Source organism: Thermobia domestica, chromosome 9 (genome assembly GCF_964235325.1).
Source record: "Thermobia domestica chromosome 9, izTheDome1.hap1.1, whole genome shotgun sequence".
In the NCBI taxonomy this organism is placed as follows: Eukaryota; Metazoa; Arthropoda; class Insecta; order Zygentoma; family Lepismatidae; genus Thermobia; species Thermobia domestica.
In genome coordinates this window covers 64185833-64206155 of record NC_137462.1, presented here as the reverse complement: position 1 = coordinate 64206155, position 20323 = coordinate 64185833, and the positions used below count along the sequence as shown (strand labels likewise).

Genomic DNA, 20323 nt, shown 5'->3' with positions numbered 1-20323 from the left:
TATTTTTATTAATTTGTGTTTCTGTTTATTACTACTTGGATTTTTTTATTGCCAATGTTATTTTGAAATGATTGTGATTTTTATTCATTGGAGTGTTCACATCAGATATGTTCCTTTTCTCAAATATGAAAATATTATTGTCCGTGAAAAATAAATATTCAAAAACATTCGGTTAAATTCGGAAATTTTCGAAAATGTTACATGACTTTAAATAATACATGTTTGTAAAATAACATTATTACTTTAGAAAATATTTTCGTCATTTAATACGTCTGGGTACGAGATTACAAACTAAATTATCTGGGTACGAGATTACAAACTGAACACGATTGGGTACGAGACTTTAAAGTAAGTGTATCTGGGTACGAGATTACAAACTAAATGCATTTTTGTACGAGATTACATTTCCGAAAGTATAAATAGAGCGAAGCAAGCCGCGGCGAATCAGTATAGAAGACGTTCCTGTTTGTACGTTGTGTGCTGCAATTGCAAAACAGTTAGATAAATATTACAGGATTTTGTAATTTAGTGTTATCGGAAACTGTGAATGGATTTGCCGGTTATAGTTACGGCGGTTATAGTTTACGGAGTTATAGTTATCAGGATCTGTTGATAAACATTTAATTATATTTTCAATAAAGAGTATTAATATAGGTTGGTATTTTTCGGCAATCTTCGGCAAACTTCGGAAAATTTCGTTAATGTTCGGAAAACTTCGTGTGGAATTTACAATATTTTCGTGTATATAAGACAGGCAAAATTGAGCGGTCAGTCAGTAGTGAAGAATTATTGAAATTGTGAAGACGTTCCTGGTTTATACTACGTGGTGCGATTAGCCTGAAGAGAATTTTATTACGGCAAACTGTAAACTGGTGCTAGCGGAAACTAGTGAAGGATTTACCGATAAACATAGAAGTATATCTGCGGTAAACTGAAAGAAAAGTTACGAGAAGATTTATTATTATAGTTAACGGCAAATATTAGTGCAATTACCGATAAGTTTTTTAAGTGTATTGTCGGTAAACTTAAAACTGAATTACTGAATTAAAAGTGATTTACAATTATCGTTGTGCGTTCAGTGAAAAATACTGTGAATTTAACTTGAACATATATTGATAAAATATACAGTGATATAATATTTAATTACAGATGGCTTCTACAGGTGTAAACGATCTAACCCAATTGTTAACCATGGCCGAACGCTTTGGATACGAGGCACCCGAAGGTGTTTACTACACATGGAAAATGATATTAGAAAAATTTCATAACAATAAGGTGCGTGTACGTAGTCCTGAATATGAACGATTTTTGCAAGCGCTATTTAGGCATTATGGGGCTGTTCAGGAAATTATTTTGGCAACCTGTGAATCCGCTGCTGATATTTCTGATTTATATCAGTTCGGATTCTTTCGTGAGGATAGTATAAAAAATCAGGCTTGTGAAAAGTTCAATCAGCTGATATTGGCAGGTAAAACTGATGGTTTACTTGCTGATGCCGCTGCTGAGCTATTAGGTAATCCTGTGAACTTACCAGGACCAAGTTCTGCAAGTTCTGGGGAACCTATGAACTTAACTGGATTTGATTCTGTGAGTTCTAAAGATGTGCCTAAGAAAGTGGATGGTACGGGTGTGCCAAATTTTAAGATTGTAAGGAGTACATCCCGTAATTATGCGTACTTCGGGCTAAAGGGGACAGAGCTAACCATTAAGTGTATGGGTTCAAATGCAATCGAAGATCCGGAAAAATATATACGAAATCTGTTTAATTTTGTAATTACCCATACATTAAAGGATGTTGACAAGAACACCTTTGTAGGTATAACTATCGAGAGCAGTGCCTCGAAGATAAATAAACCAATTTATCTGTCATCGGAATTGAGCCCTGAGGTCCTCTTTTCCATAATGGAAAATACCCTCAATAGTAATGAGGAGTTCCTAATCGGAGGTGACGTTACGTTTAAGGTACATACTGTGCATCTCCGAAAGGGAAGAGGTAAAAGACGTGAACGAACCATTAAAAAATATCTTCCATTGGGTGAGTTCTTGGAAGATAAATTACTTCCTATGGAAAAGGATGTGTAAATGCCTCCCAAAGAGTGTAATTCTTGGGATGGCAAGAGTTGATCAAAGGTATAATCAAGTGTATGAATTGAAAAAAACCCAAAACGGTTGTTGAAACAGGCAAGGAAATTAGCTATAAAACTAAAAATAAACGCTGCAGATCAAAATGGATGTACTTTAAACGACGTAAAAAAATACAAAACCACCTCACACCTAAGTACCAGATCATTGTGTACGAAGGGAATCAAATGACACGAGAATTTTATGTGATATATCCGGGGATTAAGGGTGGTAAGCAAATTTACATTTTATATGAAGATAACCACTACCAACTGATAACTAGTGTACGTAAACTTTTGGGGACAGAGGGCTTTTGTGATCATTGCTTGCAGGGGTACAATAATTCTGGTATTTTTCATAAGTGTGAATTTAAGTGCACATATTGTGAAAAGTACCACGAGTTACCGGCCTCTGATATGCAACGAAAATGCGATGATTGCCATAGATTGTTTCCGACAAGTGAATGTTTTGACAATCACAAAGATGTGAGCGGACAAGGCAAGAGTGTATGTGATACGGTTAGGGTGTGTGATGAATGTGGTGTTATGTTTGATTTAAGGCGCCGGCTTAATTCTGAACATAAATGCGGGGAACGTTTGTGTAAATCATGCTCTGATCATGCTGAGCGTAACCACGTATGTTATGTGCAGAACCAAAAACTTACCCGGGTAGAAAAGTATTTGTATATAATTTTTGATGTAGAGACTATGCTTCTAGATACGAATACTGAGGACGAACAGGAGCATATAGTAAATCTTGTTTGCGAGCAAATGATTTGCTATAAATGTAAGGGTAGCAGTTTAGACATACCATGCTTTGAATGTGGAAATGAAAATGAAAAACGCGAGTTTTCTTTTAAGAACATCGATGAGTTTATTAACTTTGTGTTAATATCTCGTCCGAAGTTCGAACGTACAATTGTACTGAGCCATAACGGATCGCGGTATGATATCCATTTCTGTCTTAAAAATCTCATTGAAACCCAACATTTTACACCATCAATGACAATGACGGGGCACAAAATTACCGAGTTGCGGGTCGGTAATCATTTAATCTTTCGCGATGCATTTCTTTATATGGGAGTTAAATTATCAAAACTCCCAAATTCATTAGGTCTTTCTGGAAAATTAAGGAAGGGAGATTTCCCATACTTGTTTAATATACCAAACAATCAAAATTATGTAGGCAAAATTCCGAACATTAAATATTTTAATCCTGAAAATCGTGCTCCCGAAGAACGACAACAATTAATCGCTTGGCACCAAGAACGTGCTGCAAGTGGCGAGCAGTATGATCTGCAAAAGGAAATGTTGGAGTATTGCCGCAATGATGTGAGAATTTTAGCAGAAGCGGTTATCAAGTTTTTGGATATGGTAGAGGAGAAAACTGGCTTAATCCAGTGTTTCATTTCATCCGGAACCATAGCCAGTCTTGCTATGCTTACATACTGCACTTTGTATTTACCCAAAGAGTCAATTGCAATTATTCCATTTCTTGGATTTGACTACCGCGATCGGCAAAGTGTAAAAGCTTTGCAATGGCTGCGGTATATGAGCGAAACAAGAGGTACTGAAATTCAACATTCACGAAATGGAGGCGAAAGACAATTTGGAAAATACAAGCTGGATGGGTATGAACCATCTAGTAATACTGTTTATGAGTTTCATGGGTGTTTTTTCCATGAGTGCCTAACCTGTTACTTTGATATGCGCTACGAACAGTTTGACGCATCCTCACCTCATCGTACAACCATGCAGCAAGAGTACGAAGCGACCGTTATTATATCCCAATATTTAAAAGAACGTAATTTCAACGTTGTTGAGAAATGGGAATGTGAGTGGGATAACCAGGTGAAGTCCGACAAGTCCATTCATGAGTTTATTAAAACTCGGCGTAATGATGTTGTTGAACATTTGGTTCCCAAGCATGGATTTAATGGCGGGCGAACTGAATGCTTTAATTCCTTGTATGAGTGTACTAATGAGGAGAATATTCAGTATCTGGACGTTACTAGTCTCTACCCCTGGGTAATGGCTCGTAAACCGTTGCCAGTGGGTGCGCCAAAAATTCATAGGTGGCCGGACTTTCCAGAAGTGGAAAGTATTCATGGTATAGTTAAATGTACTGTTTTGCCTCCAAGTGAATTATTCTTTCCGATCTTACCATATGTTGCACATGGCCGATTACTTTTCGGTTTATGTCGCACATGTATGGAGGAAAAAAGTGTTACCGAGTGTTTGCATTGTGAAAATGATCGTGCTATTACTGGCACACTCTGCACCCCAGAATTGCATAGAGCACTTCAAAACGGATATAAGATACTCAAAATAAAGGAAGTTTGGGGTATTTAACCTGGTTGGTGGCGAGGAAGAAAATTCGGATAGTCTGTTTAAAGACTATGTGAATTCTTTCCTTCAAATGAAGCAGGAGGCTTCAGGTTTCCCTGTATCATGTCAAAGCGAAGGAGACAAACAAAAATACATTGAAGAGTATCATGCTCACGAAGGCATACAATTAAATTACAATAATATTAGAACGAACCCGGGTCTAAGGTATATTGCTAAAATAGTCCTTAACTCGCTTTATGGAAAATGGGGACAGAGAACCGATCTTCCACAATCAAAAGTCGTTGACACTCCGGAAAGACTTTTGACGTACCTGCTGTCACCGCAATACGAAGTACAAACAGTAGCACCCATTGGTCAACGCCATCTCCTAATCACTTACAAAGACATTGAAAGCGAAAATAAACCATGGAAGTTTTCAAATGTCGTGCTTGCTTCGTTCATCACATGGTGGGCAAGACTTCGTCTTCATGACCTATTGACTGCTGTAGGGCCTGAAGCCATATTATATTGTGACACAGACAGCATTATGTTTGTGCAGCGACGAAATAGAAAATCCAATCTTACAACCGGATCCTACTTGGGAGAACTAACTAATGAAGTACCAGAAAGGTAGGAAATCGATATGTTTATTGGATTAGGGGCTAAAAATTATGCGTATAGAATGAAAGAAATTGGGACGGGAAAATTTGATTATATATATAAAATTAGGGGAATTACTTTGGACAGTAGAACGCGGCAGGAAATTAATTTTGATCATTTTTACAAATTAGTGCAAAACAAAATTGAGAAAAAAAGAGTTAAAGTTTCCAGGGAGAATTGTACGTAAGGCTGGGTTTTCTATTGTTTCTAAAACGCAAGTAAAGACACATCGTAAAGTAAATAATAAACGACAAAGACTAAACCCTGACAGTGAAACAGATTACCGTAGTATTCCATACGGTTATCGAAGGCAAAGTCTTGTTCTATGAGGAGTGTGTGAATGAAAACAAGAGTGAATGTGTTGTAAATATGTAAATAGTATTGTAAATAATGTATATACATTAATTGTATGAATGGTAGGAAATGACTATGGAAATTCCGCAAAATATTGCTATACTGCCTCGGATATAGCATATAATTATTCACATCATTGATTTCTTTCTTGCATTCACAAATACTGGATATTATATCATCTTTATAACATATCTGCACCCCTCACACCGCACCCTCATTTTGTAAATAATATATTATATTCAATTTGTAAATAGATTTTTTTCATATATTCTAAATAGTTTTTTTATATTTTGCGAATTTTTCATATGTTGTAAATAGTTTTTTTATATATTGTAAATAAATTTTTCATATTGTAAATAGTTTTTATATATTGTAAATAGATTTTCATATTGTAAATAGTTTTTATATTTTGTGAATTTTTCTTATGTTGTAAATAGATTTTCATATTGTAAATAGTGTTTTTATATATTGTAAATACCATTTTTCAAATATTAAATTAGTTTTGTTAATCAAGTACAAAGAATACAAATATCAATAGAGTATTGTATATATCATTATACTAATCAATTGTTACATATTTTACAATTTTTATTATTATTATATATCTACATTTTTATTTTTATTATATACATTCGTTTTTTATTTTTATTATATATGTACATTTTAATTTTTATTATATACATTTTCATTTTATTATATTTACATTTTTTTATTTTTTATTATATATAATATTTTGTCATTATTTTTTACAATAAATTTTTTTAAAAACTATATTCATGCCTTTAATTTCTACTTCCTATAAAATTAAAAGGTACTTAATACAAATAGTATGTGTATTCTGTATAAGATAAAGGAAGAATACATATGCTTCATATACTATTATATAAAGTTATTTGCGTGCATTATACTAAAGTATGTGTATTGTGTATAAGATAAAGGAAGAATACATATATGGTTCATATACTATTATATAAACGTATTTACGTACATTATACTAAAGTATGTGTATTCTGTATAAGATAAAGGAAGAATACATATGGTTCATATACTATTATATAAATTTATTTACATACATTATACTAAAGTATGTGTATTCTGTATAAGATAAAGGAAGAATACATATGCTTCATATGTATAAAAATAGAATATTAATAAAGGCACAATATTTATACTTTTCATATAATTACAATATCAAATTCATATATTTACTCAATGAATTATTATTTTATTAAGTTTAATAATATTCTGAATCAAAAAGTCAACCGAGGTTATAAATATATCCTAAAACATGAAATTACAAAATGCAGTATCGCAATATTTGTTTGTTCGCGCAACAAGTTCTTCTACGTCATAAACAAAAGATTGTCATCATCAATAAAGCAGTAACAGCAACCAGGAAATATTCAGCAGCGGAATATTATCAAAGGTAAGTAAACTTTCTCTTCTTACTTAAGTTAAAGTATCGGGCAACATACAAAGTGTGCCGGTATCTATAAAAGGAAAATACCATTAGCGTCCACGGCTGTCGGGCGGTAAATATACAAAGCGGGCGGGTAAAAAATTCGCGACGGTAATGGCACCAGTGCAAAGCTAACGTTCAATACAGTACGGTTAATGGACAGTCGGTAATATACAAAGTAGACGGGCGGAAAAAGGATAAAGGAAACTCGCACTACGGTCAGACAGTAATGGCGCCAGCGGAAAGTCTTTTGATGTTTACCTACAGCGTACTCGTGTATGACTTCAATTACATATGTCATACACTTTCATAAGTTCAATTACAAAAACTCATTGCGCTAGGTACACTATCATTACTTCAATTACATACGTCATACTCTTTCATAAGTTCAATTACAAAAACTCATTGCGCTAGGTACACTATCATTACTTCAATTACCATTTTCGTGAGATATTCCCTATTATCCTACTCACAATGATATACATTAAAATTTTAGGACACTTGTTTTGTAATAATATAAATAATGACTTCCCCAAAACTATGAAAAAATCAACTATGTATGGTGCAACAATACTCTTATTTGAGCAAAATGATGATGATCTCAGTAGCATTATAGGAATCGTTACAGGAATTAAACAAATAGTTGAAAATAGACTAACAATTATTAAAGACAATGAAATATTAAAGAATACGATTCTTTTTTAAAAATAAAACAAGTCAAGGGACCTCAATTTCATGTCACTTTCCTTTGTGGCATTCGGATACAAATCATCACAATTTCAAATCGGATGGAGAGGACATGTCCCCCTCATCTCCCCGGGATATGTGCCAATGACTGAAGGGCCCAAGCAATCTTTGCGAGGGGCGGGGAATTTTGGCTCTCTTGGTCTACCAGATCGGTGACCGTGATGCTTGTGTGTGTGAGCTCCCTCAAAGAGTTCCTGGCCACGCCACTGGACATATTATGTATTTATGATAAAGATTAAGAGTTTGCCTTTAATTACGATTAAATTACGATGTATTTAATTACGATAAAGCATAACTATTTTTATACTATTATTTACATAACCGGCATGCTTCAAAAGGGCATTGAAGTAACCTTTCTGTTTTGTTTAATCTCCTTGATGTTAGCGCTCTTACGTTCTGTACAGAAACTATAACTTAGTTCAAGATATATAGAGTTGGAAATACTTCAATACGCCAGCGTATATCTAAAGCAAAATGTTGAGTTGCAAGGGGTGTAGAGGAGTGGAAAGCAAGTAGTTGCGCATGCGCATTCGACAGAAAGCAGACGAAAACTCCGTTGCTTGCAGTAGGCCTGGATGCCCGAGGAACATAGCATACGACAAGAGGAAAGACAGAAAATTTGTATCTGAGTGACGCGCATGCGTATGTTCCGCTTGTCAAAGTAAGGCGAGAGAGCACATCCAGAAGATTGCAGTGGAAATAATTGTGATAATTACAAGTAAACAATTTATATACAATGAAATACGTATTTTTTGTTATTAACAGGGGATGCCGGGCATACCGGCGTTCCCTTACGCTACGCCGCTGTTAATATGTTTAAATCAATATTTACAATGCAAAATCATTGACCACATAACAATACAATAATGAAAAGCTTATTTTTATTTCTGTAAATTTTTGTGTAATCTTTTGATGTAAAGAAAAGAGAAAATAAATAGTACACAATAACTCCACACTATATTGTTATGTTTACGTCTTGAACTTGAGTACTTTCTATGCTTTTTGCTGACATCTTTTACTTTCCGTTTCTGTATATATGTATCTCTAAGGCGCACAGAAGTGATAGAAAAAACTGACCCGAGTAAAGCATATCTCCTTACAGTGCATTAAGTAGAAAGTTCATTAAATATGAAAGAAATTGCTTGCATAAAATATTAATAAATAGATTGTAACGAGCCAAAATTTTAATTTCGTTAGTTACAGACGTTTTTAATACTTCAACAAATAGCATAGTTGTCATCTCCTAAAATAGATAGTTCTATGACAAAAAATGTAGAATTATTTATTTGTGTCAAAGATGTTTTATATGCAGAAAGGCTATAAATATATAGATTTGGATCCTTAAAATGGGTCTGGAGTCAATTTTAAACTGCTCCTTGCATAAATATGCCACAGGTGGAAAATAGAATCTAATAGAGACATCTTTCATACCCACTCACTTATTTTATCCATCGTAAAGCACTTGTAATTATTTTACCCTAGTAACCTTACACTTGTAAACTTAAAATATACGTGTATTACTTTGTATTTAATTCTGATGCCTGCAGAAATTTGCTCCTTATAAACATTTTTTTCATGCAAACTATTGAATTTTGTCTGTAAATCTTCCAAAATAGAATGCACCAAAACAAAACCTGCACCCGTTAGTAACGTGGTGTGTTATGATTTGACCTGTTTAAAATAATCTATTATTCTGTGCTAAGCAAAGGTTTTGCTGCTCCTAGACTGTGCGCTTTAAATACCATTCTTGCTTTACCTTCAGTGTGAGCGGCCCCGGGTTCGATCGCCGGTGGGAGCACTCGATCGAAAAACTATAAAAAGCTTTTTAATGCGAACCAACCTGAATGAGGTTTCTTTATTCACACTAGGCAATCGCCAGTGTGGTACCTAACATAGATCCTAGGCCTTATATTATGATTCTAAGTATGTGTACCTAAACTGGGACTGCGCGGTTTCCACTTACTAATGACTATCCTACTAAAGAACTTGTCAATTTTACGAGATAATGTTAATTAAAAAATCAAATCATTTTTTCATTATTTTATGATTTTTTAATACATTGTATAGTACAAGTTTATAATAGACCATCATAAAAATGGCAATTTTATGGTAAAAAAAGAGTTGGCTATAGATGAAAGTAGATTTAGCCGTGCTATAGATGCAGCGAGTCGATTTAGCAGTGCGACTAAATCGACCAAGTGTAAACGCTCCATTTGAGACTAAATCGAAGCAAATAGGCCGAATCAGATCGATGGATGTGTTCAATTGTTTCAACCGAAATTGAATGCTGCTTGTCGACTCGCTCTCTTCTGGTCGATTCGAAATCGACTAGCAATTTTAAAGATGTCCTAGCAAAAAGTAATTGGTACAATTTGCGGTGTTATAGCAGAAGAATTAAGGCACGAAATTAAATAACAGTGACAAGAAAAAAGAAAAGAAAATGGTATTGGATAAGGGAATTTATATTAAGAAAACAGTATTTAGAAGCATAGTATACGTTTACTTTGGTGAAACAATTTTCAGTAGAGAATCTTTGTATAGGTTTAAGCACTTGTCATGGTTGCACAGAAATAACTCTAAACTTGTAAACATAAATATACTTTCCTATATGATAGAGAAAGACTCCGCTGGTGAAATTAATATATTACACAGTCGTCTTTCATATGGAGTCTCATCATAACCACAGTATACCACTTGTTAACATAAAATACTGCTTACCTTCATTTTGCAAAAATGTTCCACCAGTAGAAATCAATAGCGTATATATCTACTTTCATATTTAGCCAACTCTTTTTTACAATAAAATTGCCATTTTTATGACGGTCTATTATAAACTTGCACTATACAATGTATTAAAAAATCATTAAATAATGAAAAAATGATGATTTTTTAATTAACATTATCTCTTAAAATTGACAAGTTCTTTAGTAGGATAATCATTAGTAAGTGGAAACCGTGCAGTCCCAGTTTAGGTACACATACTTAGAATCATAATGTAACCATTATCTATATTATCTAAGTATCCTTTATAATGAGGAAGGTTATGTTACATAGCCGAAACTATAACACAAACATATAATTTTAAAAAATATATATTGTTTTGGTCAGTTGGAGTCTTATTAGTAATGTATCCATGTCTTTCAGCAGCAGTTTTACTCTTGCAGAAGGGCGGACTTGCATTACTGGATGCAGATTTACTTTAAAAAGACTTAGCTGTTATTGGTACAAGTACAGAGAAGTGCCATAAAAGCTAACAGTAAAAGGCTACAAAAAGCACTAACCAACTTCTGTTAGGTAGCTACTGAAAGCGAGAATTTAGATTTAGGATTTAGGATTTAGATTTCTGGTCTTTCGGCATCAAAGGGCATGTTAGCCCGTCACGCTTTTGAGGGATGACATCCCTCAGGGATCACACTGAAAGGGTAGAAAGAAAGAATTGAGGAAGGAAGGAAGAGGCCTAGGGTCTATGTTAGGTACCACCCCGGCGTTTATCTAGTGTGAATAAGGAAACCTCATTCAGGATGGTTCGCATTAGAAAGCTTTTTATAGTTTTTCGATCGAGTGCCCCCATCGGTAATAGAACCCGGGACCGCTCACACTGAAGGTAAAGCAAGAATGGTATTTAAAGCGCACAGACTAGGAGCAGTAAAACCTTTGCTTAGCACAAAATAATAGATTATTTTTAACAGGTTAAATCATAACACACCACGTTACTAACGGGTGCAGGTTTTGTTTTGGTGCATTCTATTTTGGAAGATTTACAGACAAAATTCAATACTTTGCATAAAAAACATGTTTATAAAGAGCAAATTTCTGCAGGCATCAGAATTAAATATTTTACAAAGTAATACACCTATATTTTAGGCTTACAAGTGTAAGGTTACTAGTGTAAAATAATTACAAGTGCTTTACGATGGATAAAATAAGTGAGTGGGTATGAAAGATGGCTCTATTAGATGCTATTTTCCACCTATGGCATATTTCTGCACAGTGTACAGGATTTTTATTTTATGTTTACAAATGTAGCCTTACTAGTATGAAACCATAACAAGTGCTATTGAAACTGGTATTATTGCCAAAATCAACGTTTTTCCACTACCTTCGATTGCGCGCACTTCGGACTTCCCGCTCCTGCGCTACTACGCGGACCCACTAGCTTCGTCCTGTCTGAATCCGTTAAATAATATTTTTCTTTCAATAGCCACCTAGCAAAGGTTGGTTTGTCTTTCTTAACTGTAGATTTCATTCTACGCACCCGGAATCCGTATTTATACGCAAATCGTAAAAGAATTGGTATTCGGCGATCCGTGAATATGGTGATTCCTTCCTTTTTAGCGTCCTACCACGGATCTCTTTGTTTAATCGAGGCTCTTCTTCCGCAAGGTTACCACCTAGACCCAGATGGCACAGTTCAAGAAGGCTCTACCAAATGGAAAAATTTAACATTAAAATTTAACAGATACAGATCTTCCAGAAATTAACAAAAGAGGTTCTCAGGCATCTTGGTACACACCAATTGCAGCGCATTTTCATGAATTTCTCTTAGAGTCAGTTATTGCTCCAGAGGATAAAGCCAGGATTCGTGCTGCCTCATCCCTACATGCTAAGGCATGGTTGAATGCAATACTCTCCGCACCATTAGGTCTTCATATGACTAACGAGGCATTTCGAATCTCTGTCGGCTTAAGATTAGGTGCAGATATTTGTGGGCCACATTGCTGTCCAGCTTACGGGGATCAAGTTAACCAATGTGGCTTGCATGGCCTTTCATGCATGAAGAGCATGGGTAGACACGCTAGACACTCCTCTGTGAATGGTTTCATTTTACGAGCCCTTACCACAGCTGGAATTCCTTCCATACGTGAACTTTCAGAATGTTGTCGTTCAGATGGTAAACGACCTGATGGCATGACATTAGTTCCTTGGTTGAAAGGCTAATCATTAGTATGGGACTTTACGTGTTCAGATACATTTGTCCGTTCAAGTCTCTCTTTAGCTGTAATAAATGCTGGAGCTGTTGCTAGTCGTAGGGAAGTAGAAAAGCAAAGGAAATATAACAACCTCCTTGATAAATTTAATTTTGCTCCAATTGCCATCAAGACTAGTGGTGCTTGGGGATCTGCAAGCCTTAATTTTATTAGAGAAATAGGCAGACGCATTTCTATCGTTACTGGAGATATTCGTTCAACATCTTTCCTAATTCAACGCATATCTATTGCTATCCAACGTGGCAACGTGTCGTCGGTTCTTGGCACCTTACCACATGGAAAAGAACTAGATGAGGTGTTTCTTCTCTAAGGTTAGTTTTAGACCTAAGCATTTATCTGAGCATTTCTTGTAGCAGATGTATTGCGAAAAATTTCATATAATATTATATGGCATCAAAAGTATATGGTGCTTTTAAACGGTAGCATTTTCATAAGCATCTGTCGTGACGTAGCAAACAACTCGCTGGAGAAGAGCGCAATTATGGCTCTGAAATTAAGCATGAGGTAGCTAAAGCTATAGTAATTGTAACAACAGTTCTCGACGGTCATATTAAAAAACGAAAATCACAAAGAAGTATGTGGGCAAAGAGCATCCCTACTCCAACTCATTTTTCTTTACTACAATTCAATTTCCCACACAAAACAAAGAGCATGGATATTTGGCACAAAATCTTTCGCTTCTTTTTAACACACCACGGCGCTGCAATCGGACCAGAAATGCTGGGGAAAATGCTACGAAATAGAGCAGGTTCTATCTACAAGAAATGCCATAGGATATGCCATGGCATGGAAAATGCTATAGCATTTGCTACTTTACACGGTAGGATATTGATGATACGATTTTTGCTACGAGAAATGCTACGATAAATGCTTCCGTCTAAAACTAGCCTAACACAAAGGACAACACTGAACATTTACACAACTGGACGACATACTATACAAATGAGGTGTAATATCATTGGATGGCGTAGAAAAGCAGACAGTAACACTAGATATGATGCCGTTGATAGGTGGTTTTCTACCCCTTCCTTTGGTTCGACTATCGAAATATATTTCCTGTTGACTTAATTATTTTTTCACAATTATTTCATAAATTTATTTAATGCAATTGTTACAATTTTATTCAAATTATTATATTTGTCTGTTATTCAATTAGCAATTTTTATTGTTGTTATTTTATTTGAATGCCGAATAATTTTGAATTGTTACTTGTAAACTTGTTTCCAAAAGTATAGATTCGGATTATTTTTAACATTTAAAAAATTATACTTATTATTAAATCTGTTTCCTTTTTACTTATGAATATTTCCATGTATTTAAATATTGTCATATGGTATAATTTAATGTTCTCTTTTAATAATTGTAAACCTATGTAGAATGTTATGACTACGACTATGTTCTAACTTGTTCGTAGGAAAAAAGGAAAGATATATACTGTTGTTGATTAGAAGAAGTGAAATATATAGAAAACTTAGTGAAGTATCGACGACTGGAGATAGTTAAATTGTCGATAAATTGAAATAGTTCCATGAACAGATAAAGATTCTGTTCGTGTTCTGGTAATAGGTAACGCTATGAAGTGCTTGAAGTTACATTGTAAAATGAATAGCGTTACAAATACGTGTGAGTAATCTAGTTACGGGTCCCCTCAACTTATTATTATTTACCTCACCTTAAAATGTGATCATCTCATTATTTTGGTATATCTATATACAGTCGTAATAAAATGCAAATAAGGAAATTAAGTTTTGACGTTGAAGCTCTTGTTCTTTTGATTTATAGAATCCTGAAGTAGTGTAGATATATGTATAAATTTCCTAACGTGTACTGGATGGCTGAAGGAGATATATGAGAGTCGACTAGTGATATTATAGGTGGATTGCACATATAAATAATAATTTAATTTCGAGCCGATGTTATGCCGAACTGAATAAAATAATGATTGGTGTGGAATCCAATGTACTTAATGAATCACGCTGTTGACCTTATTTTGATGTTCGTCCTTGTATCCTCGTCGCCAAAAGTGCCTTTACATCGCTGTGACGGGTATGTGACCGCGCAGTACTCCAAGGAAGGTATAGTTGTATAAGAATTTGTGATTAATTTTGAAGAGTTTTTATTTTGACTACGGAACTAACATACGTATAGGGAGTAAAGACACAGATTTGAAGCATCAGTGCACGAAAAGATTCGTATTCTCAGTTTTTCTATTTATTGTTTTATATGTTAAGTTAAACACCACAAAATGTATCACTGATATCGCAGATCGTATTATTATTTTAAAATCATGTCTATAACCTATTGTCAAAACATTCATCTCCAGACATGATGTAGGTAGAAGAGAAAGAGATACGACATCTGTAATATATGTATATGTGATTCCCTAAGTAACTGTAGAAATTAGTTAAAGGAAACATAAGAGAGCGAAAAGGAAGTCTAGAAGTCTGATCTTTTTAGAAACGTCCTAGATAGGTGAAAATATAGTTAAAAATTGCAAAAGGTGTCATGTAATTTATCTTTCTTTTCTTATATTCTAGTATACTTTTTCTTTCACATCCAAACATCGCTATTCAGAATTACGAGAAAAGGTAAAGAGAGAAACATTTCCATTTCAAGAATTATATCAGAAAAAGAGGCTTTTGACTTAGACTGGATTCGAACTCGCAACCCTTGAATCCATGAGTTAGCGCTCTACCGATTGAGCTAACAACTTATGTTGGAAAAGTCTGATTTCTAAAACTATCGGTTGCTGAATGGTGTGTATGAACGAAGTTGGCCAAGATAACTGCTTCATATAGCTATTGCCATAATAATATAGAAGAAGAAGAACATAATTTAAAAAGTCGCATTTGTTAAAAGTTTGACGTGCGAAGTAAGCCCTAATATGATATTTTATTAATTATATATAATAAATGTAAGCATGGTTTATCCGTGCGTGCTACTCAAACTCTCCAACTCACTACCGTAGTCCCATAAGGGCTGTACGCGTATGGTACAGTAGCCTTGCATCCTCCAACCGTGAAGAATGTTTGGGTTTGAACCTATTCGTGTCCTAAGAGGAAGAAGGAGATTCAAAGAAAGAAAAGTGGTTTAGAAATTATGCAAAAGTAGAATATCTCATGAGGTGAGGTGATATAGAGCTCAGCGTGTCCTTCAGCTGCGACTCTATACAAGACGTGCATCTACGACTTAACGTGGAACCGGAACTACACGAATACTGACGGGAATCTAAACCCATATCACCTCTAGCTCTATCATGGGAGACACAGGAACATGTAAAAATAATCGAGAATGAACGATATTAATGTTAAATCCAAAAGCTTTCGAGGTCCTAAAAATTCCTAATTGAAAGACATGAGTGTCTATTCAATACTTTTCGGGGTTGCTAAAGTGAATAATGACACTCCCGATACCATAAAAGCCAAGACTTTATTCTTCGTTAGCGGCAAATTTATTCATTTGCTCCTGCTCGAAATGGATTCGTACTATTTTATTCCGACTCAAATGCGTATTCTACTGGGAAAACTAATCTCAAATATATCTTTGAAATATAAACCTATTCTTCCCGTGCAACGCCGGGTATTTCAATTAGTAAATAAATAATTTTAGAAACAACGAGTATATTTAATGGAAATAGACATATGTATTTTTGAATGTTGTATATGAATTGCTAATTAATACTTTATCAAGTAGAAAATGGTGCATCCAGGATATATTCTGAAGTAATAGGGAGAACTATTGGAGATATATTTTATTTATCTACTGTCGAATTTAGTGTGGAATAATTTCACATAATTTATTTCAAAACTGTCGAGACGAGACTGAGACCGCTATTTGTCGATTGAAAGGAGACTAATACTGTAAGTAGTATCGTATTGTCTCGTTTTGATAACAGTCCTACTTCGGGGCTTGCTATCTAGAAACTGGTTGCGTAGTGCACCTACATAAGACGTCGTACATTTAAATGTTTGAGTACTTACCACACCTACACTTAACGGATCGTTCTATCTAAAACTACCAGACCGTTTATGTAATTTTGCATTTAAATATAGGTCCTATCCTTATGTCAATTATTTTCTTCGAACAGAGAATGAAAAATGTAACAGGTATAATGTTGATCGCGCATAATCCTGCATAGATAAAAGGCACTTTATAGAGTTTTACAAAAAAAATATAAAATAAAAATAAAATGTAAAAATAAAAATATAAAATAAAAATAAAATGTAAAAATAAAAATATAAAATAAAAATAAAATGATGTCTAATGTATGATACTGTTTTCCTGTATGATGTTCACTTTCCTTAAGACTGTGGTTGCGTGAATGTGTCACCGACTGGCGACCGGAAACCCACCTTCTTGAGAAGATCGTATAAAGGAGCGGTTAAACCTGCGAAATTTGGGAAAAATCATTTTCGCCATCCCACGAGACCAAGAAATCTCCGTAGAGCCTTCTTAGTTCGTGGAAGGGGAAAGTGACGGATGACCTCATTACTTTTAGGATGAATTTTTACAGAAGATCCTGAAACGATATGACCAAGAAAAGGAATTTGGAATTGGAAGAAATTGCATTTTCGAAAATTTAGAGAAAATTTGGCCGAACGAAGTGTTGAAAACCTTTTCTAAGTGTTGGAAATGTTCGTCGATAGAAGATGAAAAACAAAGAACGTCATCAAGGTATACTATGAGAAAATATTTGAAGGTTTCTAATCCGAAAAAGGTATGCATGACAGATTGAAAAATCGCTGGTGATGATTTCAAGCCCATGGTTAAACGAGTCATATGATACTGTCGTCCTTTGTAAACAAAACTGACATACTTGTAAGAGTCTGGATGGATCGGGACACTATGATAAGATTGCGTACAGTCCAACGAGGCGAAGATGGCTGCAGCGCTGGCTCGTGCGATTAGATCAGAGATCGGTTCGACCTGAATCCGGGGTGCCACCACACGCACGTTGATCCGACGCAAATTCATCACGGGCGTTAGCTCTTCAGACGTCTTACGCACTACATGTACAGGGCATCTGTAAGGTGTAAGACCTTCAACAATAACTCCAACAAGTTTTACCCACTTGTCTAACACTTCCTCAAACTCTTTCTGAAGATGAATGGGTACAGGATACAACTTTCCTACCACTGGAGCGTCGTCGGAAAGCTGTATTCTATACGGCTCAACGTTTATGACACGGGGTTCTCTGTGAAGAGACACCTCAATCGAACTAACTGAGAAGATAACTTCTCCTGAGAATCTGAATCGAGATCAGTTCTCTGAGATACAAAGTTCCGAAGTTCTTTCTGGAATTCTGCGACAGTAACCTGGCAACAATGCTGCTGTTCCATGTCAATAGAAATAATCTGTCCCAAATCTGACTCAAGCGAGATTTCTTTAGATTTACAATTTAGAGAAACATTGTATCTAACGAAAAACGGAAAACCTAAAATACAGTGTGTTTTAGCTTCTGAAGCACATAGACCGGGACTTTAAAGACACAACCTTGAATAGTGAAATTTAAAATTTTAAACCTTTAACTTGGAATGATTCGTCTCCTGCAAACCCTTTTAGAGAAATGTTGGATTTCGGTCGAAGCTTGGCAGAAGGATAGATCTCTTTTATTCCTCTCCAAACATCTCGCGAGAGCAAATTCGTGTCCGCTCCCGAATCCAAGATACAAACCAAAGATAAATCCCCTACCGAACAAGTCAGAGTGGGTGAGGGATAAGATAAAAGAACACCTTTCTCCGCACTGGCGTCACACTCCCTCTCGTCTATCACGAAACGAACCGAGAACAAAGGCGTGCCTGATTTGTTTCCCCGAATTTCGGAAGTTGCCGAAACCTTTGATTTAGAATTTCGAGATTCTAGATTAACTTCTGGACAGGTTGTTTCCAAACAAAAATTTTGATTTCTCGTTATCGAACTTTCTTCTTTTTGGGGAGTTGAGGAATTCATATCGCAGTCTACAATCTCCCCTAACGAGGGCTGCGACAGGTTATTCACGAAGTATTCCCATTCGCTTTCGGTGGCTGAGCCATCGGCGGTATAAATGTTGTATACGGTGAAGGCCAACCAGTGGACATAGCCATGTTCACCGCTGGGGAAGGAGTGGATGTGGGAGTTACCACTCCCCCTCCAGGAGGCAAATTCGGCATATATCCCGGATAGGCTTGCGCTCCCGTTATGTTGTTCGGATTCGGTGCGCACTGTTGAGATGCACCCCGATGACATCCGAAGTTCATCGCTCCCGAGTGATAAGTTGGGTTGGAATCATATGAGTCATTCTGATTTCCATTCCCCCAGTTCTGCCTTCGATTGTTATACCAAGATCTACTGGCCTGGAAATTTCTTCTTCGACCTCGGTTTCCCGAAAATCGATTGCCCTTTTCTCCTTTTGCCTTGGAGTCTTCTTTCCTTCATCCTCCTCCGTCTGCGGCGAAGTGTCCTTTGTTTGCTGCGATTTCCCGATCTTTTCCGGCTTTTTCCCCATCTTGGCCTGCCGAATATGAAGACGATTGAATTTCTTGTCCGACACCGGCTCTATTGGTTCCGGATGACTTTCTATCTCCGCTATCTTTACTATTAAATGCTGAATGTTTTTGTTCTGCACGGCTCGCAACAACTTAGCATCTCCAGGTGGCAGACAATCTAAGACAATATCGATTAACTCTGTCTCGTCAGGATGTTGCTGCATAGTACTCTGCTATGACTTTAAAAGCAAAGTCCGTTAATCTATTGTACTTAGACCGGTCAAATTTCATTCCTTCAATAAATTTCTTTTGTAGGCGTTCCATTCGGGCCGAAAAATAATGTTCTTTAAACAAACGTACGAAGTCAGCGTAGCAATTTATATCTTTACAGACGGTTTGGTACCAAGTTTTGGCCCCGGCCGACAAACAGCAAGGGACAAAGACCATGCGTTCGTACTCCGATGCAGTAATTACCGTGAAAGTCTGCTCTAGATTCTCCAGAAAAGATCTGGCCAAACCATATTCTCCAGAAAAGTTTGGTAGATGGTTTAATTACGACAACCTCAAATTCAGAGATCTGTTCCCAGAACATCCCTCGTATCTGATAGGATTCAGGGGAGAGTTGCAGCCAATCACGGGACTCTTTGCATTTGAATCATTTTGTCCGAGAATGGAGTAAGGTGTATAATTTGGTCGGAAAGGTAGGTTACCTGGCATCGATACTACCGTATGACTACATGCTCCCTCCGGAATTCCAACAAACGAAGAAATCCTATCGGCGACAGTACTTGACACCACATGATTCAACCTACACATACTAGAAGACGAAACCGAAGCCTGAGACAACGTCAACAACGGATTCAAAATCCTAGACCCAGCCTGACAACTCATGGTTTCCACACAGGTGGGATTGGAATTGCACATGACCAAAGAATGAGAATTTACGTCAAATGGCAAGACATTTGTTGTGTGAATGTTGGTCGGCTGGCAGACAGAGACCGTCACCGTTGGGACAGTACGAGTCTCCCCAACCAAAGAGACTTGTACATCCACTCGGGTATCGGAATCTGTTCCGTCAGATTCAACCCCTCCAGCAACAACAAAGTCACGCGACCCCTTTCCGCCGATTTGACATGTTTTTCTTTGCTCCTGATCTTTTACTAAAATTTGGATCTTAGCCTCAAGGACGTCGTAGGACTTTTG

General features: G+C 36.0%; 1 protein-coding gene across 1 annotated transcript; it reads left to right on the top strand.

Moving 5' to 3' along the window:
• The first annotated feature begins 3428 nt into the window (after positions 1-3428).
• Positions 3429-4472, top strand: LOC145660849 (uncharacterized). Its single transcript, XM_081726272.1, has one exon. It carries the CDS (start codon positions 3429-3431, stop codon positions 4470-4472), a length of 1044 nt encoding a protein of 347 aa, XP_081582398.1.
• The last annotated feature ends 15851 nt before the right edge of the window (positions 4473-20323 follow it).

What these genes read in the sequence shown, in the direction of transcription:
- LOC145660849 (XM_081726272.1), top strand. Translation starts at nt 3,429, where the DNA reads ATGTTGGAGTATTGCCGCAATGATGTGAGAATTTTAGCAGAAGCGGTT.